Source organism: Nanorana parkeri, unplaced genomic scaffold (genome assembly GCF_000935625.1).
Source record: "Nanorana parkeri isolate BGI_ZX_2015 unplaced genomic scaffold, ASM93562v1 scaffold1022, whole genome shotgun sequence".
Classification (NCBI taxonomy): domain Eukaryota; kingdom Metazoa; phylum Chordata; class Amphibia; order Anura; family Dicroglossidae; genus Nanorana; species Nanorana parkeri.
Window position 1 is genome coordinate 67,664 of NW_017307290.1, and position 27,930 is coordinate 95,593.

The window sequence follows — 27,930 nt, forward strand, 5'->3', positions numbered from 1 at the left end:
GACATTATAAACTGCCACCTCCCCCAGCCGCCCAGCAGACATCAGAAACTTCCCCCCCAAGCCCCCTCACCTGCTTTCATCCGTGCAGCGAGAAGGTTCATCTTCATTCCCTGATGATCTAGCGGTGATCATTAAGTAAGGTCTGCACTAGACCTTACTAGTGATCCATCATTCGGCCGGAGCTCAGAACTGACAGAGCTCCGGCCGAAGCTGACAGGAGCTGCTCTGCGGTCTGCAGACCGTGTGGCTGCTCCAGCAAGTCGGGCCGTGTGCCCGACTTGTCAGCTAGCAAGAGACCGCTGCCGTACAGTGAAGCTGTACAGCAGCAGTCGATTTAAAGGGGAATCAGCGGGGTGGCACACGGGTGGGCAAGGAATAAGCTAGGGGGGCAATTGCCCCCTTGCCCCCCTGTAGAGATGCCTATGGTGCTAATGTTTGCGGCGCTATCCGCAGTCACTGCCAGCACCCACCCCATTACAAGGGACGTTCGGTAAGGAGTGCAACAAGTAAAGGTGTTTTTTGTCACCTGTGTAGGCCAAAATCCTTGCACTGTACAGTGCATAGCGTGACCATGTGATGTCCCACGGGTGAAGGGGGCAGGTGGGGGGGCCCAAGAAAATGTTTGCACAGGGTCCAATTAATATTAAAGACGGCCCTGGATGCACTGCACCTAAATGGAGAGGGTGTAGCTCTGCTGGGAGAAAAAATTATCATTTAACACCTTACATCAGAACAAAGATGTTGTTTAAAGTTTATCTAAACCCAAGAATTAACATTTACTATACTGGAGCTTTCTAGTCTTTATTCAGGCTTACTTTTATTTTATTTTCATCTGGTGATCCTGCCAGTAACACACTTATTGACCTAGGGTAACAATGCTCACTCACCGTACTGCATCTACAGAGAACCAACGCTGTCACCATAGGAGAGGACTACAAACACCTCCACTCTACATAACAAAGAGGGGAGGGTATCCGGGAGTGTAACAATGTAACTGATACATTGCACAGGGAGTGAGCAGAGAAAGTTATCAGTTAACAAAATTTCTGGCAGGATGACCAAGTATTTTTGCAATTATTAGACAGACATAACAATATGCGTTCAATGGTATATTTAACAGACCAAAAGGGACTAAATCGGAGAAGTTAATTGTTAGGGATTACATAAACTTTTACACCTCCCTTTATATCCCCTATGTGTCTAAGACTTGCTTCATATCTATGTGCTTCCTTTTTCATGCGTTTTTTAAAACTAATTGTCTAATAAACATTTTCATTTGTTTCCATGTAGTTGCAGTACTGGGTGGACAATGCAAGTTCCCTTTGACCACCATATGTAAAGGTCAAATTAACAAAGGTGTGGGGGGTGACCAATCTGGCCCTAGAAGCAATGTCACATGGATGAAATATCAGTCCTTTGTATGACAGCTGCAACTTCTGTGACAGTAATGGGTGATGAACATGCCAGAGAGGGCAGTTCTAGATTAACTACAAGCACCTTCGAGAGCATGAGGATATATTTTTAACGATTATGCATATATGACCTTGTCCTGTTTGAATAGCTTCTTTTGAGTGAAAAGGTGTCACTAGGACTCGTCTTGTGATTATGATGACAGCCATGCCTACTGCAACTATTGTATGTCTTGTGCACTACATTCACTGCCCAAAGCTGGTAATGGATAAAAAAGAATGATGGAGGGAGGCACATCGAAGCTCGAGGGTGGCAGCAGTGAGTGTGCAATGACTACTAGCAAAGATCTTAGTTTAGAGTGCTGGTTAAATGGCAATAGCTCCTTTAGGTAGGGGACAAGCTTTTATGACCATGTCACAAGAACTAGCGTGCCCAAGAGTTGGAGAGGCTGAAGTTGTTATAAAGCCACTAAATCACAATAGGTTCGGTGTTTGAGTGACTACTATTGCTTGCAGTAGGTCCAGTTTGGGCCTCGTCTTCTACAAACTATAGTGCCAACTCACACAGCGTTTCAGCTGTATATATAAAAAGTTAATATCCAACAGAGAAGCAAATTGCACAAATCTTACCAACACCATTAGATTCTCAGTGAACACATGATGAGTGATGTGATGATAAATTGAACATTTAGACTGGGTTCACACCTAGGCGTATCGGATATGCGCGTTTGTCGCGCGTTTATACCGCGATTCGCAGTAAAAAAAACGTGCGACAGATGCGCGTTTCCGAGGGCTACTTGGCTGTATCCCAATGGAAACGCGCGACAAAAACGCCCCAAAGAAGCTCCTGTACTTCTTTGGGCGTAGGGCGTTTTGTAGCGCGTTCATACGGCCTGTAATACGCCCAGGTGTGAACCATACCCATAGGAAATAATGGGATTTCTGTGTTTGAGCATTTTGCAGAGCGTTCAAACGCGCTACAAAACGCCCAGGTTTGAACCAGGCCTAAGGCGGCAAACAGTGCCGGTAATGTGACAGATGTACATTTTCCTTTTTATTCATAATAGACTTTCCAGCACTGCATACAATAAAATCTGCTTCTATTGCTTGTAAAAAAGGGAGACATTGCTATAATAACCGTGAAATAGAACAAATTAAAATTTATATGTATTTATTAATTTTAGCAGAATGCACATATTATGTAGTGGATGACAGAGAACATGTAACAATTTACATCAGGCCCTACCCCTGCAGGATCCCACGTATATTTTACATGTTCCCAGACAATTAGTCTTTCTGTATGTCTTTGCAAAGCAGGAAGAATACATCATATCCAAAGGAAGGGAAAAAATTCCTCCATACATGAATTGCTTCTGGTGGTAACTGCATAAACTCCACTAATGCACTAGCTTGATTTATGCTTTCTAGCCTGTTATGCTAACTTTTGCTGGTGCCAACACCAACTATTGATATAATAATAATATTACTATGAAAAAAAACCATAGTGGGAGCACAGAGATCAAACATATTAGACCTGAGTGTAAAAACAAATACAGTGACAAGAGTTCCACAGTAACATCAAAAAATTTATAATAGAAACAATAAAAATCAATCAAAACTTGACATTTTTTTAAAAGGACATTATATTAGGGTATATGTGGGGTAAGAGCCTATAACACCATCTTCCCCCCCACCTATAATACCATTTTAACATCTCTACAATGGCAAATTGACAATAATTCAAACCTTCAGTCATGCAACTCAAACAATTAACACATGCACTTGATTTAATGGCACTATAGCGATTTGATTATGTCATTAGAACAGAGGGGTTTAAATAGATTTCACATCTTCCATGTTATTCTTAATCCGAAGCAGAAATACAATGACCTGGATTAATAAAAACCTTCATAGACATTCCCTTTTAATCTTTAATCATGCATTGGATTCTGACTAGGGTATCACATTGCTGCTCTTTTTCAGGGATTACATCACTCAGCTTTGTAAAGTGTTGCTTGCTTCCTTCGGTACTTGAATGGGCTCAGTAAGACAGTAGTTGCATTATGTTTTTACCTACATTATCTATTCTAGCCTTTGCAGCATGCTGTCAATTGCGTGATCATTTTGTATCACCATTTCTATAACTGGAAAAAAGTATCCCATAGTGTTTCCTGCCGTGTTTATTAGAAAGTGCCTGTTCTAGTATCTGGCAGAGTTTGCCATACATGCAGCACTTGTTTTCTGACCATTCCCATTAGCTACAGATGTCTTCTGCCTTTTCTTATAGAAAAAAAAAAAACAAGTTGACTGCTATCACAAAATTAGAACTGGTTACAGGTTACTGATGATGTTTCCAGCAGCTTCCTATAGCACAACAGATAGTTACTATCAGGTTATCACTGGATTTCTTAGAGGTTTAAGCAAAATAAACACAAATAAGCCTTACTAGACTAAAACGTGATGAATTCCACTTTCTTATATCTTGTCTTCAAGACTTTGCCTCATCTACTGAATTTTAAAAACATAATTTAACCAATGCTGTATATCACACGTAAGGCTTTGTTCGGCATATTATGCTGCACAGCGGTGACTTTAGCTAGCTTCCAGGAAACTTCAGACAAATGTTTTGGGGATATGCATGGAAAGAGATATCTCTAGAAGGATATATTACTTATGGATAAATGCTGTTTCCCATGAATTGGCCATACAAAGTAAATCTTTCATCCAGCACAGTAAAATAAATATATATATTTGAATTACCTCCATTAAAGCCTATCAGCACTTACAGATAGAACAACCAGATACAAACTCATTTTGTGATGAAATGAAAACAAAAATGTCACTTAAAAGTAAACAGCAAGATAATGTAGCATGTAATTAGAATTGTGCTGATTGCACAGATTCACCTGGGGGTTTAGTGAACTTTTGCAAATATATGTTAATCACTTGAAATGAATATCCACACTCATGATATTGCTAACCTTTATTGAAAATATATTAGGATTTTTTGCTGCAAACGGCAAGTATATTTTTAACTGGTTTATGATGGAGTTACACAACCGTAGCCTTCCTCCAGTGATTTACTCATTCCACTCTTGCGGAAGAATTCCAGCCGTACCACACCAACTCTAACATGGTCCCTGTTTACTTTGTCTACAATGAGATGAAGGTGTCTGCCATATTCTGAAGAGCTTAGTACTGGCACTGGACGAGAGGTTTCCTACAAGGAGAAACAGTTTAATAGAATATGAATGAAAAGGGAAGTAAGAAAGTCCATAAGCTCCATGCAAAGAAACACACTTAAAAATACAGCCAAATCTTTATGTTTTACTCTTTTTAAATGTTGACCATCTGTTACTGTGAGAAAGGCCTATGAGAAGTTGTCTTGAGTATTATCCTAAGGCCACATAGATAAAATTATTTTCTAGTGGGAGTTTTAACATATTACTGGAAGTCACTTAAACGACAACTACAGTTATTCTTTAATTAAATGTCCCATATCTGTGAATGCAGCCAGCCTTGTGGAAAAACATACCTCCCTCCTTGTTCTTGACTGTATGGCCTTTCCTTATGCCCCGCAGCCTTTGCAAGGAAAACGTCCAGCCAGTTCCTCTTTACTGAACACACATGGCCGTGACTCCCTTCATTCCCACTAATGAGTCATCCTATGCTGGAAAGCTGAAGGCTACCGTGGTGCATGTGTGCATAGAATGAATAGGACCATGTTGCATGTGTGCAGTAGCAAGATGATTAGACTGGGACATTTCCTGGCAAGGACTGTGTGGCACCGGGCAGGGCTGCACAGTGTAATTCAATAGAATTGGAAGTTGGGGGTTAATACTTAAAGTGACATTAAACCCTCAGATTTTTTAACATAACCCAATACTGTAATGTGTGCCTTACTGTAATCCATGGTTGTTTCCCTTCTCTTTGCTGCTCTTCCTTTTAAATATGTATCTCGTTTCATGCTTGGGGAGAACTTCCCTTTGCAGCTGAGTGCCTCTTCCTGTAGTGCTGGCTCAGGTTGTGAACCTTCACACAGACACCATGTATCCATTTCAGAGACAAGGCAGTCTGCTGCAAAACAGAAGTTCTGGCCAGCATGAGAAGAGATACAGATTTAAAAGGAAGAGCAGCAAAGAGAAGGGAAACAACCATGGATTACATTAGGTACACATTACAGTATTGTTTTATGTAAAAAAATCTGAAGGTTTAATGTCACTTTAAGGTACAGTTGCCTTTAAAATTGCAGCATACTGAATTTAATGGGGTGTGTGTTGGAATGTTTGTATTAGCTCATACATTTCATATTGCTGATATTAATAATACATTATTACCGCGTTTCCCCGAAAGTAAGACCTACCCCGAAAATAAGACCTAGTGCTATCTTCGGGGATTTCTGTAATATAAGACCTACCCCGAAAATAAGACCTAGTTCGGGGTAGGTCTTATATTACAGACATCCCTGAAGATAGCGCTAGGTCTTACCTTCGGGGTAGCTGCACATGTAACTAGATTTTACATGTGAAGACCGGCCGAGACTCCCTGGACGGCAGAGCGGACAGCAGCAGCCAGGTAAGACATCCCCCGAAAATAAGACCTAGTGTCTTTTTTCGTGAAAAAAAATAAATAAGACACTGTCTTATTTTCGGGGAAACACGGTATTATTAATATTTCTCCAATCATCTTCCAGGACAGCAAACTGAGAGATGATTGGATCTTCAGTCTACAGGAAACACAATCAGACAAGGTTAAAAACCCCTCCCACCCAAGGGAACAAGTTCTGCTCTGCCTTGTTCCCTTTCTAATTCTGCTTTTACTCGGGTAGAAGAGAAAGAGGAGCATTCTGGTTTAGATACTGACAGTTCCCTGGAAGAGGGAGAGACTGTAGAAGGGAATGTGGGGATTCAACGGCCACGTCACCTTTTTGCTCTAGATGACATAGAAGATCTGTTACAGGCTATTTATACTACTGAGCAGATTCCTGACCCTCCTAAAGCTTGTTCTGTGCAAGATAGGCTTTACAGGGGGTTGCAGGATTCGGAAGGTAGAGTTTTTCCTTTCCATCAAACACTAAAGGATTTAGTTTTAGGTGAATGGAAGGATACTGAGAGGAAGCATTTAGCTAGCTATCTGGCTGAAGTCTTGGGAGGGGGATGTTTCCTCTAAATCCAAGTTGTGTGGGTTGCCCTTTGAGGGGAAGTTGCTCTTCGGTCCAGGCCTTGAAGACGTGTTGACTAGATCCTCAGAAAAGGGGAAGAAATTCCCTGAGAAGAAAAAGCCCTTTCGCAATCATAGGTTTTTTCGAGGCCCCCAGGACCAAAAAAAACAAGGGGGGGAGACCTCAGGAGCAAAGGAAAAGATGGCCCTTTAGCAAAAATAAGCAAAAAGGAGGTTTGCTCTATACTCCTCCTGACTCCTCCAACAAGGAGTCAAAATGACGCCACATTGAAAGTGGGAGGGAGACTTTCTCTTTTTCTTCCCCAGTGGGTAGAAATCACACAAAATCAGTACATACTAGATTTAATAAGAGAAGGTGTTCGGTTGGAGTTTCAGGCTCTCCCTCCACAAACTTTTTTTCTTACGCCGTGGCCAAGAGATCGCTTAAAGGCAGTTGCATTATGGGCATGTGTCCAAAATCTGGTTTCCCAGGACGTTGTTGTCCCGGTTCCAGAGGATCAAATATTTCAGGGGTTCTATTCCCATATTTTTCTTGTACCCAAGCCAGGGGGCAAATTCAGATTAATACTGAACTTATAGAAATTGAACAAGTATCTCCTGTTCAGAAGGTTCAGGATGGAGAACATATATTCGGTCCGGAAGATTTTGTTCATGGTGACTTTGGACTTAAAGGATGCGTATCTCCATGTTCCAATTTGGTCAGGACATCAAAAATTCCTGAGATTTGCCATTCAGACAGACAGGGGGTTTCTCCATTTTCAGTTCAGGGCCCTGCCCTTCGGGCTCTCTGCGGCTCCAAGAGTCTTTACGATGATTCTGTCAGAGGTAGTCTCCTACCTCCACGTGCAAAAGATTTCCCTGATTCCGTATTTAGACGACATCCTCCTGTTCGCCCCTTCAGAGGGGGAACTTTTGCGGAATATTATTTTATTTAATATGGTTAAAAAAAGTGAGGATAATTTCATAAAATTGACAACATGATTCCCCTATGAGCTCACTCCACAATGATTAAGGTCTTCATACATGAGATTGCACTCAGAAAATTATAAAATGAGACCTGATTGGTTAACATGGTAAACAGAGAATTCATAGACAAAATACATGATTGGTATAACAGAATAGCGTTGGAGGAGCTTGATTTTCTCAACGTGACGCTTCGCGCTGAATAGCGCTTCTTCAGGAGGAGAGGGAGGTTGTCTATACAATTTAAGAAAAATATATGGATAATATAAACATAATTCAACTTCCAGCACAGTCACTTAGATTCATCTAGTGGTATAATAAACAGGTGAGTGTGTCCCTTGAAGTCTATGTGCGTCCCAATGGTTCAACCCGGCTCAAACAGTAAGATGGTGAGTAATGGAGCATAGAAAGGGGGGCAAGGGAGAGGGAGGAAGGAAGGGTGGAGGCCCTGAACCCCAGCAGAGGCAGACCGAATCAAGAGATGACGGAGATAACCTTTTAAAAAACGAAACAAAAAATAGAGGATACCATTAGGACCTCAAAAAGAAATGACAGAAACTAGGTGTAAGTGGGAGCAACCCACAGTACCATATCGTCCTTACTAGACATAGTGGTTTAAACGGGTACATACCAGTACTAGTAGATGGTTGGAAGTAGATTCAAGAGTATTGTATTCCCCGGTCAACGCCGTGGGATGTCCGTTCCTCTCTCAATATCGAGCCCCCAGCAGCTAACACAGCCCTCTCAGGCTGCACACTGACGCTGGGGGCTCGCGTGGGTGCTAATAACGGCAACTCCCCTGGTGACGTCATGACGTCGTCACCTGGTCCAGAACGGGAATCAAGCTCCTCCAACACTATTCTGTTATACCAATCATGTATTTTGTCTATGAATTCTCTGTTTACCATGTTAACCAATCAGGTCTCATTTTATAATTTTCTGAGTGCAATCTCATGTATGAAGAACTTAATCATTGTCGAGTGAGCTCATAGGGGAATCATGTTGTCAATTTTATGAAATTATCCTCACTTTTTTTAACCATATTAAATAAAATAATATTTTTCTAAACAACGTTTGGTCTGAAAGTTGTCAGTCGGTTGCCCAAAAAACCCCAGCTTTCTGTTTTTTGCTATACTACTTTCCAGGGGTGTGGCATCCTGTGCCTAGATCCAGGTCATTCCATTTTAAACCAATCCATTTCCGCAGTCCACATAAAAGGGACATCCAATGTGGTAGCAGATTATTTGAGTCGAGCACTCATTCTTCAGGGAGAATGGGAGCTTCATCCCAAGGTTTTCTCCCAAATAGCCAAACGGTGGGGAATGCCCTCGGTCGACCTGTTTGCAACAAGAAAAAACAGGAAAGTGCCTCTCTTCTTTTCTTTTTCAAGGGAGAGGGATTCAAGCGGGGTAGATGCTCTGTCACAGGACTGGGAGTTCTCCCTAGGCTATGCGTTTCCTCCTCTTTTTCTTCTCCCTCGAGTGATTCAGAAATTAAGTTGCTCGGATTGCGTAATCATTCTGATCGCTCCATGGTGGCCCAAAAGGAACATGGTTTCCGGAACTTCGGAGAAGAACAGTTCAGCCTCCATGGATCTTGCCCCTCAGGCCGGACCTTCTGCTCCAGTGGCCGGTTTTGCATCACGATCCAAAATTCTTTCACTTGACGGCATGGATGTTGAAAGGAGGATCCTAGAACATAAGGGCTGTTCTCAAAAAGTGGTGGATACACTGCTATCCAGTCGGAAGCTAGTGACAAGGAGGATTTACAGCAAGGTGTGGAAAGTGTTTTCCTCATGGTGCGCACAAAAGCAGATCTCTAGCCCGTCAGTCCCAGTCAGTCTGGACTTCCTTCAGGAGGGTGTGGATAAGAAGTTGGCACTGAGTACTTTGAGGGTGCAAATTTCCGCTCTTTCTGTCTTTTTGGACATTAGATTAGCAGAGGATACGTTGATTAAACGTTTTTTTCTGGCAACAGAACGCATTATGCCTTTGTCAAAGCAATTTTTTCCTCCATGGGACTTGTCCTTGGTGCTGACTGGTCTTACTAAGGATCCCTTTGAACCCATTGAAAGCTTGACTATTAAATGGTTATCTTTGAAGCTGGCTTTTTTGTTAGCTGTGACTTCAGCTCGAAGAGTGGGCGATCTCTCTTATATTACCGTTTTTCAGGATCGGGTTGTCCTTAGACCGGACCCATTATATCTGCCTAAGGTGGCCACTACGTTTCATAGGTCCCAGGACATTATTTTGCCTTCTTTTTGTGAAAATCCAAAGACCCCTGGAGAGAAAAGATTCCATTGTCTGGATGTCAGGCGATGCCTGCTGCGATACATTGAGGTTACTAAGGATTTTAGGAAGTCCAGCCAGTTGTTCGTTCTTTTTGGGGGTTGCAAGAAGGGTAGCATGGCTTCAAAAGCCACCATTGCTAGATGGATTAGGCAAGCCATCTCTACGGTGTACAAGAAGGAGGATAGGACTATCCCAACTCCGTTAAAAGCCCATTCAACCAGATCTCTAGCAACTTCCTGGGTGGAAAAGGCCGGAGCATCTGTGGATCAAATCTGCAAGGCTGCTGTTTGGTCCAACCAGGACACCTTTGTTAAACACTACAGGGTGGAAGTCCTGTCCCAACAGGATTTGGCCTTTGGCAGAAAAGTTTTGCAGGCAGTGGTCCGACCCTAAGGTAAGCTTGTGTATATCTTGCTTGTCTCTCAGGTTGCTGTCCTGGAAGATAATTGGAGAAATCTAAGGTTAGTCTTACCGGTAACGGTATTTCTAAGAATCTTCCAGGACAGCAAGCCTACTTCCCACCCTTACTGGATTTTAAATTGTCTAGTGGTTCCCCTCGTGCACTGGTGGAGGTATTCTACTTTAATCTCAACTGAGGGACGAGGGGGGTGGGAGGGGTTTTTAACCTTGTCTGATTGTGTTTCCTGTAGACTGAAGATCCAATCATCTCTCAGGTTGCTGTCCTGGAAGATTCTTATAAATACCGTTACCGGTAAGACTAACCGTAGATTTAATAATTAAAGTCCTAGAAGTTTTAGAGCACTATACAGGCATATCCATTCAACAGATGAATGGTAAATGAACCCTAAGAGTATATAAGACACACTCAGCATGTGTGAGCACGTATCAGTCTATGTGCTTGGGCTGAGATAGAATTCATATAGAGGGGTCTAAATCAATTTCTGAGAAATACCGTCTCCAGGAATGTCAGATTTTCTTTTTTTTTTAATTCTTTATTTTTCAGTTTTCAGATATTCAAAACAATAGATAAGTACAGAAGAAGGAGTTGTACCAAAGAATACAATACATTGGGTATAGCGTAAACACACATTGTACATGTAAGATCCATCAATTCCACTGAAGTCATATGTCTCATAAGCAGTGTGCAACGGTCATAGACCCCTCCACCCTTTGGTGGGGGCACAACTACTGAGCTGTCTAGCGATCATGCAAACTCTGACCCAGATGAGAGGGCTTTGGATGTAAATAATATGCTATATCAGGGATGTAGTTTGGCCAGCCCAGCAAGGAGGGGAAGCAAGAAAAAGAAAGAGAAAGATACAGGACTGAGACAGGGGGGTGGGAAGCAGGGAGGTATGAGGCACAAGAAGGGTAACCATAGATACAAGTTGAATAGGCAGTATATCACAGAAATCACTGCGCAGGGAATGCGTGCCTAACTACCTGATTGGACCAGCCGCAACAATGTGTATAGGTGAACAAATGTAAAGCAAATATGTTGCGCTCGGTCTATGTGAACCAACTGCACACTAAAGTGTTAATAAACAAATCTGTGTAAAATTACAACAATCCGTGTGAAAAAATTGATGCAAGTGGATTATTTACATATGACTAGAAGGTTCAACACACAAACATAATAAGAATAATAAAAATCAACACTGGAACCTTCAGAATTAGTGCCAGTGATCAACCTCATTGGTTCGGCATGTATATTTTAAACACGTGAACCTCTGGCTAGCGGTGTAGTAAAACAACACAGAAAACTAAAATTTAAATCGTGATATTAATTCAAGCTGTGAACAAACTTTGAAAAGGAAGGAGGGGCTCTGTGGTGGCCCTCCAATACTCAAAAAAAAAAAAAAAACGTGCAAATAAATCAAAACTCTAAAATAATAACAGCAAAGAAACTGACATTTCAAGGGGCATGTATCATTACATGCATAACCAACGAACAGCACTTTAAGAAAGGGCAACTTCCTTCTCTCAGTGACACTTGATCAATCTGTCCGGCAGTCCTCCAAACATTCACTGACAATTCCCCAAGAGGGGCTCCTTGTTAAAGAGGTCTTTTAAAGTTCTGGTTTTCCAACCCCTTCTAATGTCTCCTTGTCAATTACCGGCGTGGGTCTCTCCTTCTCCTTCGGTCACCTGATCCCTCGCCGCCCGGAATGGTGTCCCCCAGGGAAAAATTTGAAGGAGACAAAGAGGAGGCTATCTAAGTGCAGTAACACAAATATTTATTTCATAAAAGAACTCAAATGCACTTACGGAAACAACGAAAAAAATCGAGCTTTTGAGCGTTAGCAGCACTCAACTAAGAGAGATGAAGGCAGGTTTTCCTTTGACATGTTTCGTTCAATGACTTTCTCAAAAAGGAGCAGGAGCAAAGAATAGGCAGTCAGCTGTGACCCGACAGGTGAGAGGGTAGTGCGGTTTAGGTCCTTCATGACCAGAGTGTCAAGCTATAGCTTAGGACTCTAAGATTCATTCCCCCCTCGGGTATGGAGGTGGGACTCAGGCCACCATGAAGGAATGTCAGATTTATGGTTAGTTGCAGTGACATAGGCCGTGCCAGCCAAACACATTGTTGCCCATATAGATCTAATTTGATTTAACTTTTTTTTTTAATAAAAAGTAACCTGTGAGCCTCTGTTCTTTGGACTGCTTGTTGCTTGTTCCCAGCTGCAGTTGTTATTATTAAACTTGCTAAATGAAGATTCTGCCCAGTCCGGTCCTTTGCTATTCTACTTCATGTGCTAAATAGATGATTACATTTCTCAACCGCAAAGAAATGTAATAGTCCAGGGAAGCCTAGCCTCAAAGTTACCTTTTATTTTTAAAATATTAAAAGGTTGGGGAGGAGTGAATTGATCTGTATGAGTTAGCATGTACAGCAAATCTGTTGTTGAAGGCAGATGCTCATCAATAATGAGTGACCTGAGTCATAAGTATTCATGTAATTCTCCAGCAATTTCTAGAGACATTGGTGGGCTTGCTCATAATATCCCTGACACATACTCTAATCAGCGGTCAAGAACAAATGGAGGGAGTAAATCTCAACATACAGCAATAAAAACCTTACAAGAGTTTAAAGTGAACATCCCCTGAGCATAGTAAATAAGGTGAAACTGTGTTCACTTTGAATACCATTTACATGCAAGGGACATTTAAAAAAAAATTTAAACATTCTTGCAAATTTAGGGACCCTGGCTTAAGCAGTAGTGTGCATAGCTTAGTTTTCTGTCTACTTGATAAAGCTAGACTATAGCCAGCCTAATTTAAACTGTATGTGTTTTGCAAAGGTTCCTAAGCTCAGGTTATTAATTGCATCTGTCAACTAATGTAACTTAGGCTCTGGTAGTCTAAGTGAGAAGAGTTAACAAAGTTCTGAATATATATCCACCCCTGCCAATAAATGAGGAGTTAGCCCAGTGATGTGAAATTGGGGAAGTTGATAAATGTTTGGAGCACCATTCCAGGATGTTCTTTCACCCCTCCTCTGGATTCTGCCCCAGATGAAGTTGTAAAAGAGAGGAAGTCCATGCTAAATGAGATTATGCTGGAGAATCTTTTTTCTGCTGGGATCTTGTCCGGTGACGCTGCAACTTAAAGAATGAGAAAGATCCACTGCACCTCTGACAAAGAATACGTTGAACTGGCTACAGGAGGGAGGAGACACAAGAACTTCCCAGGTGACCTGCACTTACAGATAGAATAACCAGACACAAAATCCTGACCTGACTTTCCACTTTGGCTTTTCTACAAAAATGCTACCAGTGTTAAAGCTATAGAGGTTGCTGTACAGATAGGTTACTGTCCTGCTTTCATGTACATTGTTCCCTTCCCAACTCTCCCAATAATGCCTTAGCAATAAAACTACAATTGTTGCAGTATAGGTGACCAATGGATTTGTTGCAATATAGGTGACCCACAAATGGATGGTGGCTTGGGGTGATGGCATTTAGAAAGGCTGCAAGAGGGTAGCCATCCTATTTTCAATGCCCTTAGCTATCAGTATTAACAGGTACTTTTATTAAAAGAACATAAGTAATATTGATGAGTCTGCTCTAGAAAGTTTAGGAAAGTAATTATACACATTATACAGTATGTACATGTTCACTTGAAATGTCTTTTCTTTAAAGCTATAACTTTACCTCATTATGAAGATCCAGACCCTTGTGTTTTGCATGTGCCCTGTCATCCCGGTGAAGTTTTTCATTATAACATTCTGACCTCTTGAAGATGGAGTCATATGCAGGAACATAGTCCTCCTTTTAATAGAAACACATCATTGTATTATTCATTGGAGTTTATTAGCATACAGAAATATATATTATATACATTCTTTGAACTTACAAAAATTGTTTTTCTTTCACTAACGATGGTTCGAAGCTAGTGCTTTAAATAGGTTCTACCCCAAATACAAATAACACATTATCTATTAAAAGAAACATAGCATGTACAAAAGGTAAATTGTGTCATATGCAAACACTCACATAGGCTAAGACTTTTAATCATCTTTGTTTTGCTTGCTGTAGATAAATGATAGATAAATAATTAAATACGCTACACTTACTGCATGAAGTATATGATTTTTTTTATAATGGCACTGCAGGCAAACAGTCTGACCTAGATTTCTGTACTGCCAAGTCTCTCTGGTGATGCTCTACATAATGAAGTTGCCTTATACTGAGGTTTTCTTTCCTACTGAAGATGAATCGAATTCTCACCTTTTAACGCATTTTCTATTCAAATCACTGAACACTTTTCACTTTGTACTTCGTCATAATAACTTGATACTGCAGAAACACATATTTATTTATGGCTCATATACTCCAACATTTCTGAAACAGAAAAAGGTGGATCTCTGCCAAACCCCCCCCCCTCCCAGAAACAATTAACCAGCGAGCCACATAGAACAGCAGCAGCCTGTTTTAATTCTACACAACAAATTGTGTGCATGCAGGGAAGATTGATCATTTCTAAGTGGTGTAATATTGCTTTCTCAAAGGGTTTGAAAAGGTGCTTTCAAAGTTTGCAGAAAAAGTTCTATTCTCTGATTGAAATAAATGTTATAGTGACATTAAACCTTCAGGTTTGTTTTTTTTTTCTTCTTTTGGGGCCAGACTTGCTAAAAAATAAATAAAAACGTTCTTTAATTAATTCATTTTATTATTTCTTAGTTCTCTAGTGGTATCCAGACCGCTAGTAACACTCCCCCTGTACAGGTGCCTCCATCAGCTAGTCAACTGCTGTAAAGGCACCCATACGTGCTGTGTGCGTCCATAGACATACGCAGCGTGCGGCCGGCCACACCTCACACCCCCACCCTTGCAGTCACAGCTTGAATGATGACAGAAGGAGCTTAAGTAACTTCCTGGTCCCATTGGAGGAGACGAGCAGATGCAGGTAAGTGTGGGGGGGATGCTAGAAATGTGCTGGGTGTTTTTTTCCTTAATGCAAAGAATGCACTAAGGCAAAAAACACCCAGCCTTTATTACAACTTTAAGGATGCCAGATGCTGGGTGGTAGAGCTCGTTCTGCAGAATCAGCAATACATGTGTCACGTTCTGCAAGCGGAGTAGGGTTGAGGATCGCAGCTGCGGAACTCTTGTAGTACGGCCTATGGGATTGGGTCAGATAGACAGTTCCCTAATACACTCAGTGTGATAGGGAACCGTTCCACATCATGTATCCTGGCCTATAAAGAGAAGAGTATGGGTAACCTAAGGGCTAGCAATCTAGTAGTCTGCTATGTGCAGCAATGGGGAGTGATGGGACTGTAGTTTCTAATGGTACACCCCGCACTAATGAGCACCTGGTAAGGAATTCGGCATAGAGGTTATCGAGGTGGTTAGAGTAGCTCCAATATTCCCACAGTAGAAACAGAGATAGGTATATGCAGATTATCACAGGTATCCTATGCAGGCATGTATGGAAAACACTTCAGTATGATCAGGTTCTGCAGTCCTAGCACCAGAATATTGATTACTAACAGTTTAAGTAGTATGCAGCAAGTGGTTAACAGCCCCTTGTGATATACACCACAGTATGATCAGGCGATGCAGTTCTAGCACCAGAAGATAGGGGGAGTGCCCCAGTACTTGCGGTTGAGGAGAATGCTATTGCTGCTATGGAGTCCTTATAGGTCTGCAGTATCAGCGAGATGAAATGGGGGTGAAGCTTGCGTCCCTGCGGGTGGGTAGCTGCTGGCGGAAGCTCCGGCAGGAAGCCTGGTTCAGAGGAGTTCGGGGAGTTCCTCATTGACAGAACGCCGAGTGAGTGTTTCCGCCGTGGCTAAGAAGGGAAGCCGCGGTCTAGGGGCGGAGCCCCGGCGTGACGTCACGGCCGAGATGGCCGAGTGAGTGTTTCCGTGGCTAAGAAGGGAAGCCGTGGTCTAGGGGAGGAGCCCCGGCGTGACGTCACGGCCAAGACGGCGCGCCGCTGGAGAGGACGGACGCGCCGGGTGAGTCTCTGACAGTACCCCCTTCTCAAGGGAACCCCACCGGAGTTCCGCCGCGGAGCGGGCTTCCCGGGGTGTCTGGCATGAAAGCGCCTAAGCAGTCTAGGGGCGTGCACATTACATGACAGCTCCCACGAATCCTCTTGAGGCCCACAGCCCTTCCATCTAATTAGGTACCTGAGCCTGCCCCTGTGGATGCGTGAGTCAAGGATCTGTTCCACCTCGAACTCCTGCTCTCCCTGGACGTTTACGGCCGGGGGTGGAGTTGGTACCCGGTTACTGAAGGAGTTGCCCCTGTGAGGTTTTACTAGTGAGACATGAAATGTCGGATGGATTAGAAGGGAGGAAGGTAACGTGAGACGGACTGCCACTGGGTTCACGGTTTTCTCTATTGGGAAGGGCCCTATGAACAAGTGACTCAGTTTTCTGGAAGGGGTGTTGATGGTGAGGTGCTTGGTTGATAACCATACAAGATCTCCTACTCGGTAAGACGGAGGGTCACGTCTACACAGGTCGTAGAACCGTTTGTGCCGTTCTTGGGCTCGGAGTAAGTTGGTTCTCAGAAAATCGTTATTCTGTTGAATCTGCTGAAGGTACTGGTTTGCTGCCGGGGTCTCAGAAGGTAGGAACGCATTAGGGAAAGGTTTAGGATGGAACTAGTAGTTGGCGTAGAAAGGGGAGGTCTGTGTGGAGGAACTGACAGAGTTGTTATAGGCAAATTCAGCAAGGGGGAGTAACCCCATCCAGTCGTCCTTTAAATAGGAACAGTGGCAACGCAGGTACTGCTCTAGTTGCTGGTTCACCCTTTCCGTTTGTCCATTTGTCTGAGGGTGGTGTGAAGTGGACAGGGACTGGTCGATGTGTAGGCTGGCACAAAGAGCATTCCAGAACTTAGAGGTGAACTGTGCCCCGCGATCCGAGATGACTACAGAGGGAACCCCGTGCAACCGGACGACGTTGGTGACAAATGCATCGGCTGTCTCCTGGGCGGTAGGCAACCCCTTTAGGGGTATGAAGTGAGACATTTTAGTGAACAGATCCACCACCACAAAGATGGTGTCATGGTTATTTGACTTGGGCAAATAAACGATGAAGTCCATGGATAGGGTCTGCCATGGATTCGTGGGTATGGGTAGACTGATGAGAAGGCCGTAGGGCTTCGAGGTAGAAGGTTTGCAGGTTGCGCAGGTCTCACAGGTTGCCACATACTCCCTGATGTCCTTATTCATTTGGGGCCACCAGAAGTAGCGCTTGATGAGATCAAGGGACTTGTTCATCCCCGGGTGGCCCATGATCGGGGTGTCATGCATCATTTTGAGGATCTGGACCCTCAAGGCGGAAGGGATGAACAATCTTGAGTCCATGTAGTGCAGGCCCTCATGGTCTTCGTGAAGGCCTGGGGGCAGAGTGTTCCTTGACACGCGTATGGCCTCTTTAATTTGGTTCTTGAGAGTAATCGTAGTGGCAATAACTCGATCGGGGTGGATGACAGTCCCCGTCTGAGTGAGCCTGGAATGAAAGTCATCTCTTCTGGACAGGGCATCGGCCTTGCCGTTTTTCTCTCCCGGTCTATAGGTTATGGTGAAATCGAACCGATTTAGGAACAGACTCCATCTGACCTGTCTGGAAGATAAGGTTCGATTAGTCTGTAAGTATTGAAGATTTTTATGGTCAGTATATATGGTGAAGGGTTGCTGGGTGCCCTCTAGGAGATGTCTCCAGTGTTCCAAAGCGGCTCTGATGGCCAGCAAAGGGGTATGAAGTGAGACATTTTAGTGAACAGATCCACCACCACAAAGATGGTCTCATGGTTATTTGACTTGGGCAAATCAACGATGAAGTCCATGGATAGGGTCTGCCATGGATTCGTGGGTATGGGTAGACTGATGAGAAGGCCGTAGGGCTTTGAGGTAGAAGGTTTGCAGGTTGCCACATACTCCCTGATGTCCTTATTCATTTGGGGCCACCAGAAGTAGCGCTTGATGAGATCAAGGGACTTGTTCATCCCCGGGTGGCCCATGATCGGGGTGTCATGCATCATTTTGAGGATCTGGACCCTCAAGGCGGAAGGGATGAACAATCTTGAGTCCATGTAGTGCAGGCCCTCATGGTCTTCGTGAAGGCCTGGGGGCAGAGTGTTCCTTGACACGCGTATGGCCTCTTTAATTTGGTTCTTGAGAGTAATCGTAGTGGCAATAACTCGATCGGGGTGGATGACAGTCCCCGTCTGAGTGAGCCTGGAATGAAAGTCATCTCTTCTGGACAGGGCATCGGCCTTGCCGTTTTTCTCTCCCGGTCTATAGGTTATGGTGAAATCGAACCGATTTAGGAACAGACTCCATCTGACCTGTCTGGAAGATAAGGTTCGATTAGTCTGTAAGTATTGAAGATTTTTATGGTCAGTATATATGGTGAAGGGTTGCTGGGTGCCCTCTAGGAGATGTCTCCAGTGTTCCAAAGCGGCTCTGATGGCCAGCAGTTCTTTCTCTCCTACAGCATAATTACATTCAGATGGTTTTAGTGAACGGGAGAAGAAGGCTACAGGATGCAAGGGGGAGCCTAGGGTCTCCCGTTGGGAGAGGACGGCACCCAAGGCCACATCTGATGCGTCAACCTGCAATACATATGGTAATTCGGGAACGGGGAGACGCAAAATGGGTGCCGTGGTGAACCGGGTTTTGAGGTCATCAAAAGCAACTTGGGCGTCTTCGGTCCACGAGTATTTCGCATTAACAGAAGTAAGTCGGGACAAGGGTTTAAACACCAATGAAAATTTTTTTATGAACTTACGATAAAAATTTGCGAACCCCAGAAATCTCTGCAGAGCTCTCCTGGATCTGGGAACAGGCCAGTTGGTGATACATTCAACCTTGGAGTTATCCATTTCAATCCCCTGAGGGGAGACAATGAACCCCAAGAAGGGAATAGTATGAGTCTCGAAAGTGAATTTCTCCAGCTTGGCATATAGGTTGTGGGCTCTAAGGTGAGCCAGCACCCACCTAACATGCTTCCTGTGCTCCCGGAGGTTGTCGGAGTAAATCAGTAAGTCGTCCAGGTAGACAACTACGCAGAAATCGAGGAGGTCCCTGAAGATGTCATTTACGAAAGCTTGAAAGGTGGTGGGGCGTTGCACAACCCGAACGGCATGACATTGTATTCTAACAGTCCGTATCTAGTATGGAATGCCGTTTTCCACTCGTCCCCCGAACGCATTCTTATAAGGTTGTATGCCCCTTTCAAATCCAGCTTTGTGTACACCTTTGCGGTTTGCAATCTTTCCATATGCTCCGGAATCAACGGTAAGGGGTAGCGGTTCTTAACCGTGATTTTGTTCAATGCTCGGTAATCTATGATGGGACGAAGGGATTGGTCCTTATTCCTCACAAAGAACATGCCCGCCCCGGCGGGGGAAGTGGAAGGACTAATGAAGCCTTTCTTTATGTATTCCTCTAAGTAGGATTTAAGGTGTTTTAGTTCTGGTTCTGAGAGGGGATAGACATGGCCCACGGGAATCTCACTCCCTGGGAGTAGGTTAATAGGGCAGTCATAAGATCTATGGGGGTGCAAGCTATCGGCCCCCTTTTTGCTAAAAACGTCGGCGAACGCCGCATATTGCTTGGGGATAGCCCAAGGCGTGATGGATAACAACGCAGCCTGGGGATAACTAGTCGCCCTGCAATAGGGGGAGGTAAGCCGAAGTGTATCTTCCGTCCATAGGAGAGCGGGTTGATGCAATCTCAACCAAGACAACCCCAAAATAACGGGAAAAATTGGTGATGGGATCACATCAAAAGCCAGATACTCGGTGTGGTTTTGGGGTGTGGTAACCTGCAGGGGTTGAGTCTCTCTACGGATCGGACCTGTGGACGGTGTGGTACCGTCAATAAAACTTACCACAAGAGGAACGTTTTTTGCTAGGGTAGGAATTTTATTGTGCCTGACAAGGTTATCATCAATAAAGTTGCCACAGGCCCCTGAGTCGATCATCGCCTCAGTGCGGATTTGATTTTGCTCCCACTGTAGGGTTAAAGAGATAAAAGTAATTACTCGCGGGTTTTGTAGAAGGAAGCACTTCACATAAGGATGTCTTCTTACCTTCAGTCTTCTTCCAAATCAGAGGGCATGCACCCACTGTATGTTCCTGAGCTGCACAACACATGCACAACTGGTTCTGGCGCCTCCTGAGCCTCTCGCTCTGGGAGAGTGGGCCTCGCACGGCTCCTATTTCCATTGGCTCGGCCACCGGTGATGAGGGGATGCGGCGTGACGGCTGGGGGCAAGAGGATGTTTTCTCAACCCTCCTCTCACGAAGACGACGATCTATGGTGATAGATCTGTGGATAAGTGCGTCCAAGGTGGGGGGTAGGTCAGCCCGCGCCAGCTCATCCTTGAGGGTTTCAGAGAGGCCCAACCGGAACTGGTTCCTTAAGCTGATATCATTCCACTCAGTTTCGGCACCCCAACGCTTGAACTGGGCGATGTAGTCCTCAACGGGTCCTTGTTTCAGACCACGTATAGCTGTTTCCGCAGTAATCTGTTTGCTGGTGTCCTCATATAAAAGGGACATGGCATGCAGGAAATCTGGTAGGGAATCAAGAATGGGATCATCATCCACAAGGAAGGTGTCTGCCCATGCTCTGGGTTCACCCCGGAGATATGAAATAAGAGACCTCACTTTGAGTCCATCTGTGGAGTAGGTCCTAGGCTTCAGCTCAAACATAATTTGGCATGAACTGATACATTCTCGATACCTCTTCCTGTCGCCAGTGAAGATTTCAGGGGGACAGACCTTGGGTTCAGGTCCATCTCTCCCTGCAGGGTGGGTTGTTAACATACCCCACGATGTAAGTGCGTAGCCTTTGGTTATCGTCCTGGAGGTCGGTGACCCTGGTGGTCAGAGTCTCAACTCTTTGGGTGAGATTTACCACGAGGGTGGTGAGTTCCGCTGGATCCATTTTTACTATGAAGGTTCTGTCAATCTGTCACGTTCTGCAAGCGAAGTAGGGTTGAGGATCGCAGCTGCGGAACTCTTGTAGTACGGCCTATGGGATTGGGTCAGATAGACAGTTCCCTAATACACTCAGTGTGATAGGGAACCGTTCCACATCATGTATCCCGGCCTATAAAGAGAAGAGTATGGGTAGCCTAAGGGCTAGCAATCTAGTAGTCACCCCCACGGCAGCCAAATACATGATCCCCCCACAGCAGCACAATACATGATCCCCCCACAGCAGCACAATACATGATCCCCCCACGGCAGCCAAATACATGATCCCCCCACAGCAGCACAATACATCCAAACAGAGCAGAAGGCTGCAATCTCACCTGGGCCGCATGTGGATCTCTGCAGGGCTGTGAGTTGATCGGATGGGTGCCTGTGTCTCCGGCTGTACTGTGCTGTGTATAGGGCTGTCCATGGCTGTGCCTGTGTCGGGAAGGAGGAGCAGGAGGTATAGACATGGACAGGCACTGCCAGGGACAGCTACTGCTAGGTCGTCCCCAGCAGGCTGCGAGGACCCGACAAAAATTTAAAGGACCGGCATTGGCCTGAAGATTCGGGGCATTTTCACGAGTACAAGTACTCATGAAAATGCCTGGTACCGGCCCCAATTCTGATACTAGTATCGGTATCGGGACATCCCTACTTTAAACCATTAAGCAAAAATAAGTGATACACACAAAAGCCTCTAATGCATGCCTGGAAAAGCATTTATGGCGGTTGGGCACGCAAAAGAGCATTATACACCGTTTGCTGGAATTTTCTCTTTGTTGTTTAACAACACATAAATGCTAATGAACTGGGCAATTTCTGAAAAAAGCTGCAGTAGCATAACCATCTACTATACAAGTGAGTGTCTGCTGTATACTGTGGAGCTGAAATTTACCATTTCTCTGATCAGCAGTAATTTTGTACCAGTGAAATATTCTTCCACTTGACCCCTGCCACCTTTCAGTCTCCTAGAGCTCCCAACCTTTATGGGCCACACCCACTGCATTGTTCAGATAATATTAAACATTTTTAACCAGCATTTAAATTACAAAATAGGAAGAAAGATAAATTCAACCCACCACCAACCGTTCCTTAGTGTTGGTGGTAGGGGGGCCTAATCACTTTTTTTGTTTTTGCAGTTGAAAGCTCTTTATAGGTGGAACTGGCTGGACTATGTAAAAATAATCCCCTGTGTAATAGCAATTGGAGGTGACAGGTTCTCTTTATGGACCCTGTCACCTCCAATACAGGAGTTCTAGCACAGCACTGTTACTTTTAACCCTGCCGCTCTGCTCACTGCAGTGAGAGACTCGGCGGCAGAGGACAGAACCAAAGGAGAGAGGTAAGTGCAGGGGGGAGGGGAGGAGGCTGCACACTGTTTACATGTGATCTCTGCGACATCGCCAAGTTGACATATAAACGAAGAATCGTCTGCCTCACTCTACATTTAGTCCTGTTTGTACAAAGCAGGACTGAATGTAGAGAAGGCCACTTCCCCACAAGGACACCGCTGCCGCCCCTCTGCGCCCTGCCGCACCTCGGTGGCCTTGTGGGGAATCCGGGCCTGTGCATGGACAACATAAGTGTTGTTCCACCTACTTACCTACTGCTATACGGCAGGAGAAGATACTATCCAAACTGCATGCCTTAGGTATACCTTTATACCTAGACCCTGCTGGTGATGTCATCTTTCACAATTAGGGAAACCATGCCTGGGTCCCAGCAGCTGTACGGTTCGAAGACACCATAGCAGCACATGGCCTGGGAAAGATGTAGCCCTATTGTGGTGTCAGGTCCTTTAACCCTTTCGCTGCCAAGGACGTACGTCGTACAGAACTTTAACATCAGTCCTCAGTGTAAAGTATTCCCACAGTCATTCAAAGAAAAAATCTTTCATCAGGTAATAGTTCCACAAATAGTTTATTTAAAATGTCTTTTAAAATTCAAAAAATATCATTCGGCCGGTCAGAAAACAAACGTGTTTGGTATGGTAGACCTGCCCCTACATGTTACGTCACCACCGACGTCCTCAGGGGAATTGCAGGTTTGTCTTTCCATACCAAATACAAACGTGTTTGGTATGGTAGACCTGCCCCTACATGTTACGTCACCACCGACGTCCTCAGGGGAATTGCAGGTTTGTCTTTCCATACCAAATCACAGTTTATATAGAGCACATCAGAGTTAATACAACAATTGGCCACTAGATGTCTCACTAGCTCCACACAGTGGCATAGTTTCACATCTCCTCAAGCTAGATACAAATTAGACACAGATTAGATACAAAGTAAAAGGTGAAGAGTTATTAGTTCTCTCTTACTTGTAAAGGTGAGCCATCTCTATAGGCCAGTATCTATATCAATAATCTCATAATCTTCATACATCCCAATGCTGGAATGGGCTACAAGACTATTAGCAAGAAGCTTGGTGAGAAGAAAACAACTGTTGGAGTGAGATTTTGCAAATGGAAGGAATACAAAATAACCATCAATCACCCTCGGTCTAGAGCTCCATGCAGGATTTCGCCTCATGGGGTAAGGATGATCATGAGAAAAGTGAGGGATGTGCTACAATGTAAAGTAGTGAGTGTACAGCTTGTATATTAGTGTACATTTGCTGTCCCCTCAAAATAACTCAACACACAGCCATTAATGTCTAGCAGGCAGACTGTCGGACATACTCCCACACCTTATTTCGCCCGCGCAGTTGGGTTTTGTGAGAGGCCGTTCAGTCGTGTCCAACATTAGGAAAGTTTTGGTGGTGCTTAACTACGCCAAAATACTTCCTACTTCACCAGTAGCTGTGGTTGTAATTGACGCCGAAAAGGTAGAGGATTGGGCAAAATGGGATTCAGTGGTCATTTTGTGTCCTATCTGACTAAAATGTATGCCTCTCCCATGGCCCGTATCTCCACTCCGGGAAAGTTTTGGTAGTGCTTAACTACGCCAAAATACTTCCCACTTCACCAGTAGCTGTGGTTGTAATTGACGCCGAAAAGGTAGAGGATTGGGCAAAATGGGATTCAGTGGTCATTTTGTGTCCTATCTGACTAAAATGTATGCCTCTCCCATGGCCCGTATCTCCACTCTGGGATTCCACTCGGCTCCATCCCCATTACTCAAGGGCACCCGCCAGGGGTGCTCTTCATCCCCTCTGTTGTTCAATCTGGCGACTGAACCACTGTCACTGTACTTTCAAAACACCATGGATATAACAGGAATAGCATTCCACTCCCAGCAACTCTGTATTGCCTTGTTCACACATGATATACTTTTATTCACGACTAATCCAGCATTCGATCTTCCCAAAATTTGTAAAGTATTTCAAAGTTTCAACACTTTTTCTGGGCTTAGTGTATATATATGTTCTGCCAATAACATCTTCAGCCTTGTTGACCTCAAAGTCTTCAAACTCCTTTCCCGTAGCCCAAGACCACATATCTTATTTGGGATTTAGGTGGGTAAGTCCCCGTCCTCCTTATATACTTTGAATTATCCCCACAAATCAAGAAACTGTGTTCTGAGTTACAGCAATGGAAGGATTTGCCCATCTCCCTTTTTGGCATGATAAACACCTTATCAAGATGGTTAGTTTCGCTAGGCTATCGTATCCTATGCAAACTCTGCCACTGCTACTTACACATAAAGATGTTATGTTACTGAACAAAGCATTCACTAATTTTATTTGGCAGGGTAAACGACCTCACATCTCTTTAAAGAATCTGTATCAATCTAATCCTAAGGGGTCATGTCCTTTCTGAATATGTAAATAAAAGTAAATCACCGGCACACACTTGAAGTTTTTTTAAAGTATTGATATGTTTATTCAATACCCAATGTCACATACTGTCATATGGTGCTAACGTTTCGGGTCCGCACAGGGATCCTTCATCAGAGCGGCAGTGACACAATGCATAGGTGAACATGAAGGTATAAATACACATCAATCCAGGTGCAAACAGACAGCCCATGACGTAATTCCCACCAAAATTCAAAAAGATAGACACACGCATCACCAACATAGATGTGTTGATGAACCTGGATTGATGTGTATTTATACCTGGATGTTCACCTATGCATTGTGTCACTGTCGCTCTGATGAAGGATCCCTGTGCGGACCCGAAACGTTAGCACCGTATGACAGTATGTGACATTGGGTATTGAATAAACATATCAATACTTTAAAAACCCTTCAAGTGTGTGCCGGTGATTTACTTTTATTTACTATTAGTGTTTTGCACAGCGCCATCCGTGTGGTCACCTGGGCACCACATATGTGGTTTTGAGAACGTGGCAGTGCGAATGGGATTTGGACTTTCTTTCTGAATATGTGACTGCACAACTTATCCTGTCTTTTGAGACAAGCCATTGATTGGCTGCACTCTACCTCCCATTACTCTAATATACTGGTTGAATCTGAGATGGTGACCCCTTAGAAGTTACATGCCTTGCTTCATTGCCCCGTTTCCAAATTGTCCACCCCGATTCGTACTAATGTATTGATTCGTTACACTGTAATTGCCTGGAGATAGATTCATAGATCTTTACGATTATATCTCTACTTTTCTGTCTTTTTACTGTTCAGAGGAAATCCCACCTTTCCACAGGGAGATAATTTTTCTATTATCCGGCAATGGGAGATGAAAGGCATGACACATTTTCATCAATTGCTGTCGAGTGATTGAACTAGACTATTGACATTTCAGGAGCTCAGTTCTGCATATTGCATACATGAGGGTGATTTCCTGCGCTTACTACAAGCCACCACCCATGTGAAAGCTCTGTGTCCCCAATTGTCTAGATTCTTGTTCTCTTCCTCTTTCATTACCTTGTTGGAAAAGACTAGGCCGTCCATCTCGACTATCTACCCCTTCCTGAGAGATAGATTAATACCATCTTAAAACAATTCAAACATAGCTAATTGGTCGTGAGATATACCGGAGAAGGACATAGTTGATAAGTTCCTAACTGGCTATCGCAAAGTACGCTCAGTGATAGTTAATGAACAATAGAGAGAGCCTACTATGCCTTTCCATTTAAACTTAATCCACGTGCAAAAGTCTCACTAGGCACAGAGTGCCCTAAATGTGGAGAACCTCTGGCCTCACTGTTCCACTGCCTGTGGTCCTGCCCTCAAATTCAAAATTTCTGATCTGCAGTTGTTGACCTTGTTTTTCAAGATTAACAGGTTAAGCTCTCTTTGGACCCTATGTCCTATTGTTCAGTTATTGGAAAACGAGGCAGTTCCTGTCTGCTTCCTACAGCGGGACAGACAGGCAGTGGACAGATATCTGCCTCTAAGTGGCAAGATGATGCATTATGAGAGAGTGGCTCTCGAAATATCCACTCTCTATTGGGAGACTCTCCCAGGATCTTAAGGGTTTGATGTCCCTAGAAAGATTAGATATGGAAATGGATCTTTCTTCCGAGTGTAGCCCTGTTGTGATTTCAGCCCTTTAAGAGGAAATATATTGCAGCTGCAGGTGGAGCCAGAGAGCACAGATTGTGGGGATTGTAATACAGAGGGGATCTTGATACACTTTGGCTGAAAGAACTTTGAGAACTGCATTTCCCAGGAGGCTGTGGGGAGGAAACAGGAGGCTTATGGGTTGCATCTGCTGAGCAGTCTTAGTCTGGGACAGCCTTTTGAAGAGGACATATCTGTGTAACCCTGGGTGGGTTAAGACTGTGTGCAACAGAGCTGTGTGGTCACCTCTGACATACAGGGACACACAGGCTCTGTACAGCGGTGTACAGAGAGACTGACCTGAGTTGCTGAATTAGAGAGGACCCGATCGAGTGCCTGAAGTGAAGACCGGTGACGTCGAGGCCTAGCCGCACGGCCGAACCAGCCACCGGGGTGATCCAGCCAGCCCAGCTGATAGGGAGTAGCCAGACGGGGACGACCGAGATAACTGCCAGTCTCCTGAATGAGTGAAAACTTCTTACAAGGGACCCAGATGACTTCACCTTCCTCCCAGAGTCGACTTGAGAGAGAGAGAGAGGACACCCAGCTTCTATCAGCAGACTTCATCTCTTCCCATTTGATCTGAGGAGTGGTGAGAGGCCTTTGGACACAGTGACACCTTGTTTATTGTTCATATCTGCACTACAGTAAGGGCCCCAATGCCGGCTAATCTAGGACAGTACTACTGGCCAGTAGTTTAGAGTGGGGTAGATACTTTTAAGTAGAGATATTAATGTTGATTGCATTCAATCTAAGTGTATTATCTGAGACATTCTGACATTGCAGGCTTTCGTGCATGCAATAGATTGCTGCTGCGTGTCAGATTGCCTTTTCCTGTTATTGGTTGTATTACATGTGATTGGGGAGCCGTTAAGTGCTTTGTTCTATTCCACAGTCATTAAATCTGTTATAAAACTTCAGTAGGTGTGCTGGTGTGCTGTAGGTTCATTGCTTGAGGTGTGTCACAGAGGTGAAACAGAAGACCCGATCATCCAGCGGCTCCTTCGGGGGTGAGCGCTACACGTGGGGGTTCTCGTCCGGGATATCTTCTGATACCTCTTGCAAAGTGATAATCGCACAAACGAGCCAGCAATGGATCCAAACACTGCAGCAGAATGGTGCAAGGAACAAAATGGCCAATTAGGGCTGAGTGTAGTAATGGACATTCCTGCTGACAAATGGACACAGGAAAAGATCCGTCAAGCA

The 27,930-nt window shown here is 44.2% G+C and overlaps 1 protein-coding gene across 1 annotated transcript; it reads right to left on the reverse strand.

Moving 5' to 3' along the window:
- Positions 1–4,377: 4,377 nt before the first annotated feature.
- CUNH5orf49 (chromosome unknown C5orf49 homolog) lies at positions 4,378–16,069 on the reverse strand. Its single transcript, XM_018567222.1, has 3 exons — positions 15,914–16,069; positions 13,960–14,076; positions 4,378–4,629 (listed from the first exon to the last, which is right to left on the reverse strand). The coding sequence occupies exons 1-3, from the start codon at positions 16,067–16,069 to the stop codon at positions 4,450–4,452; spliced, it is 453 nt and encodes a 150-aa protein (XP_018422724.1). The 3' UTR covers positions 4,378–4,449.
- Positions 16,070–27,930: the final 11,861 nt, after the last annotated feature.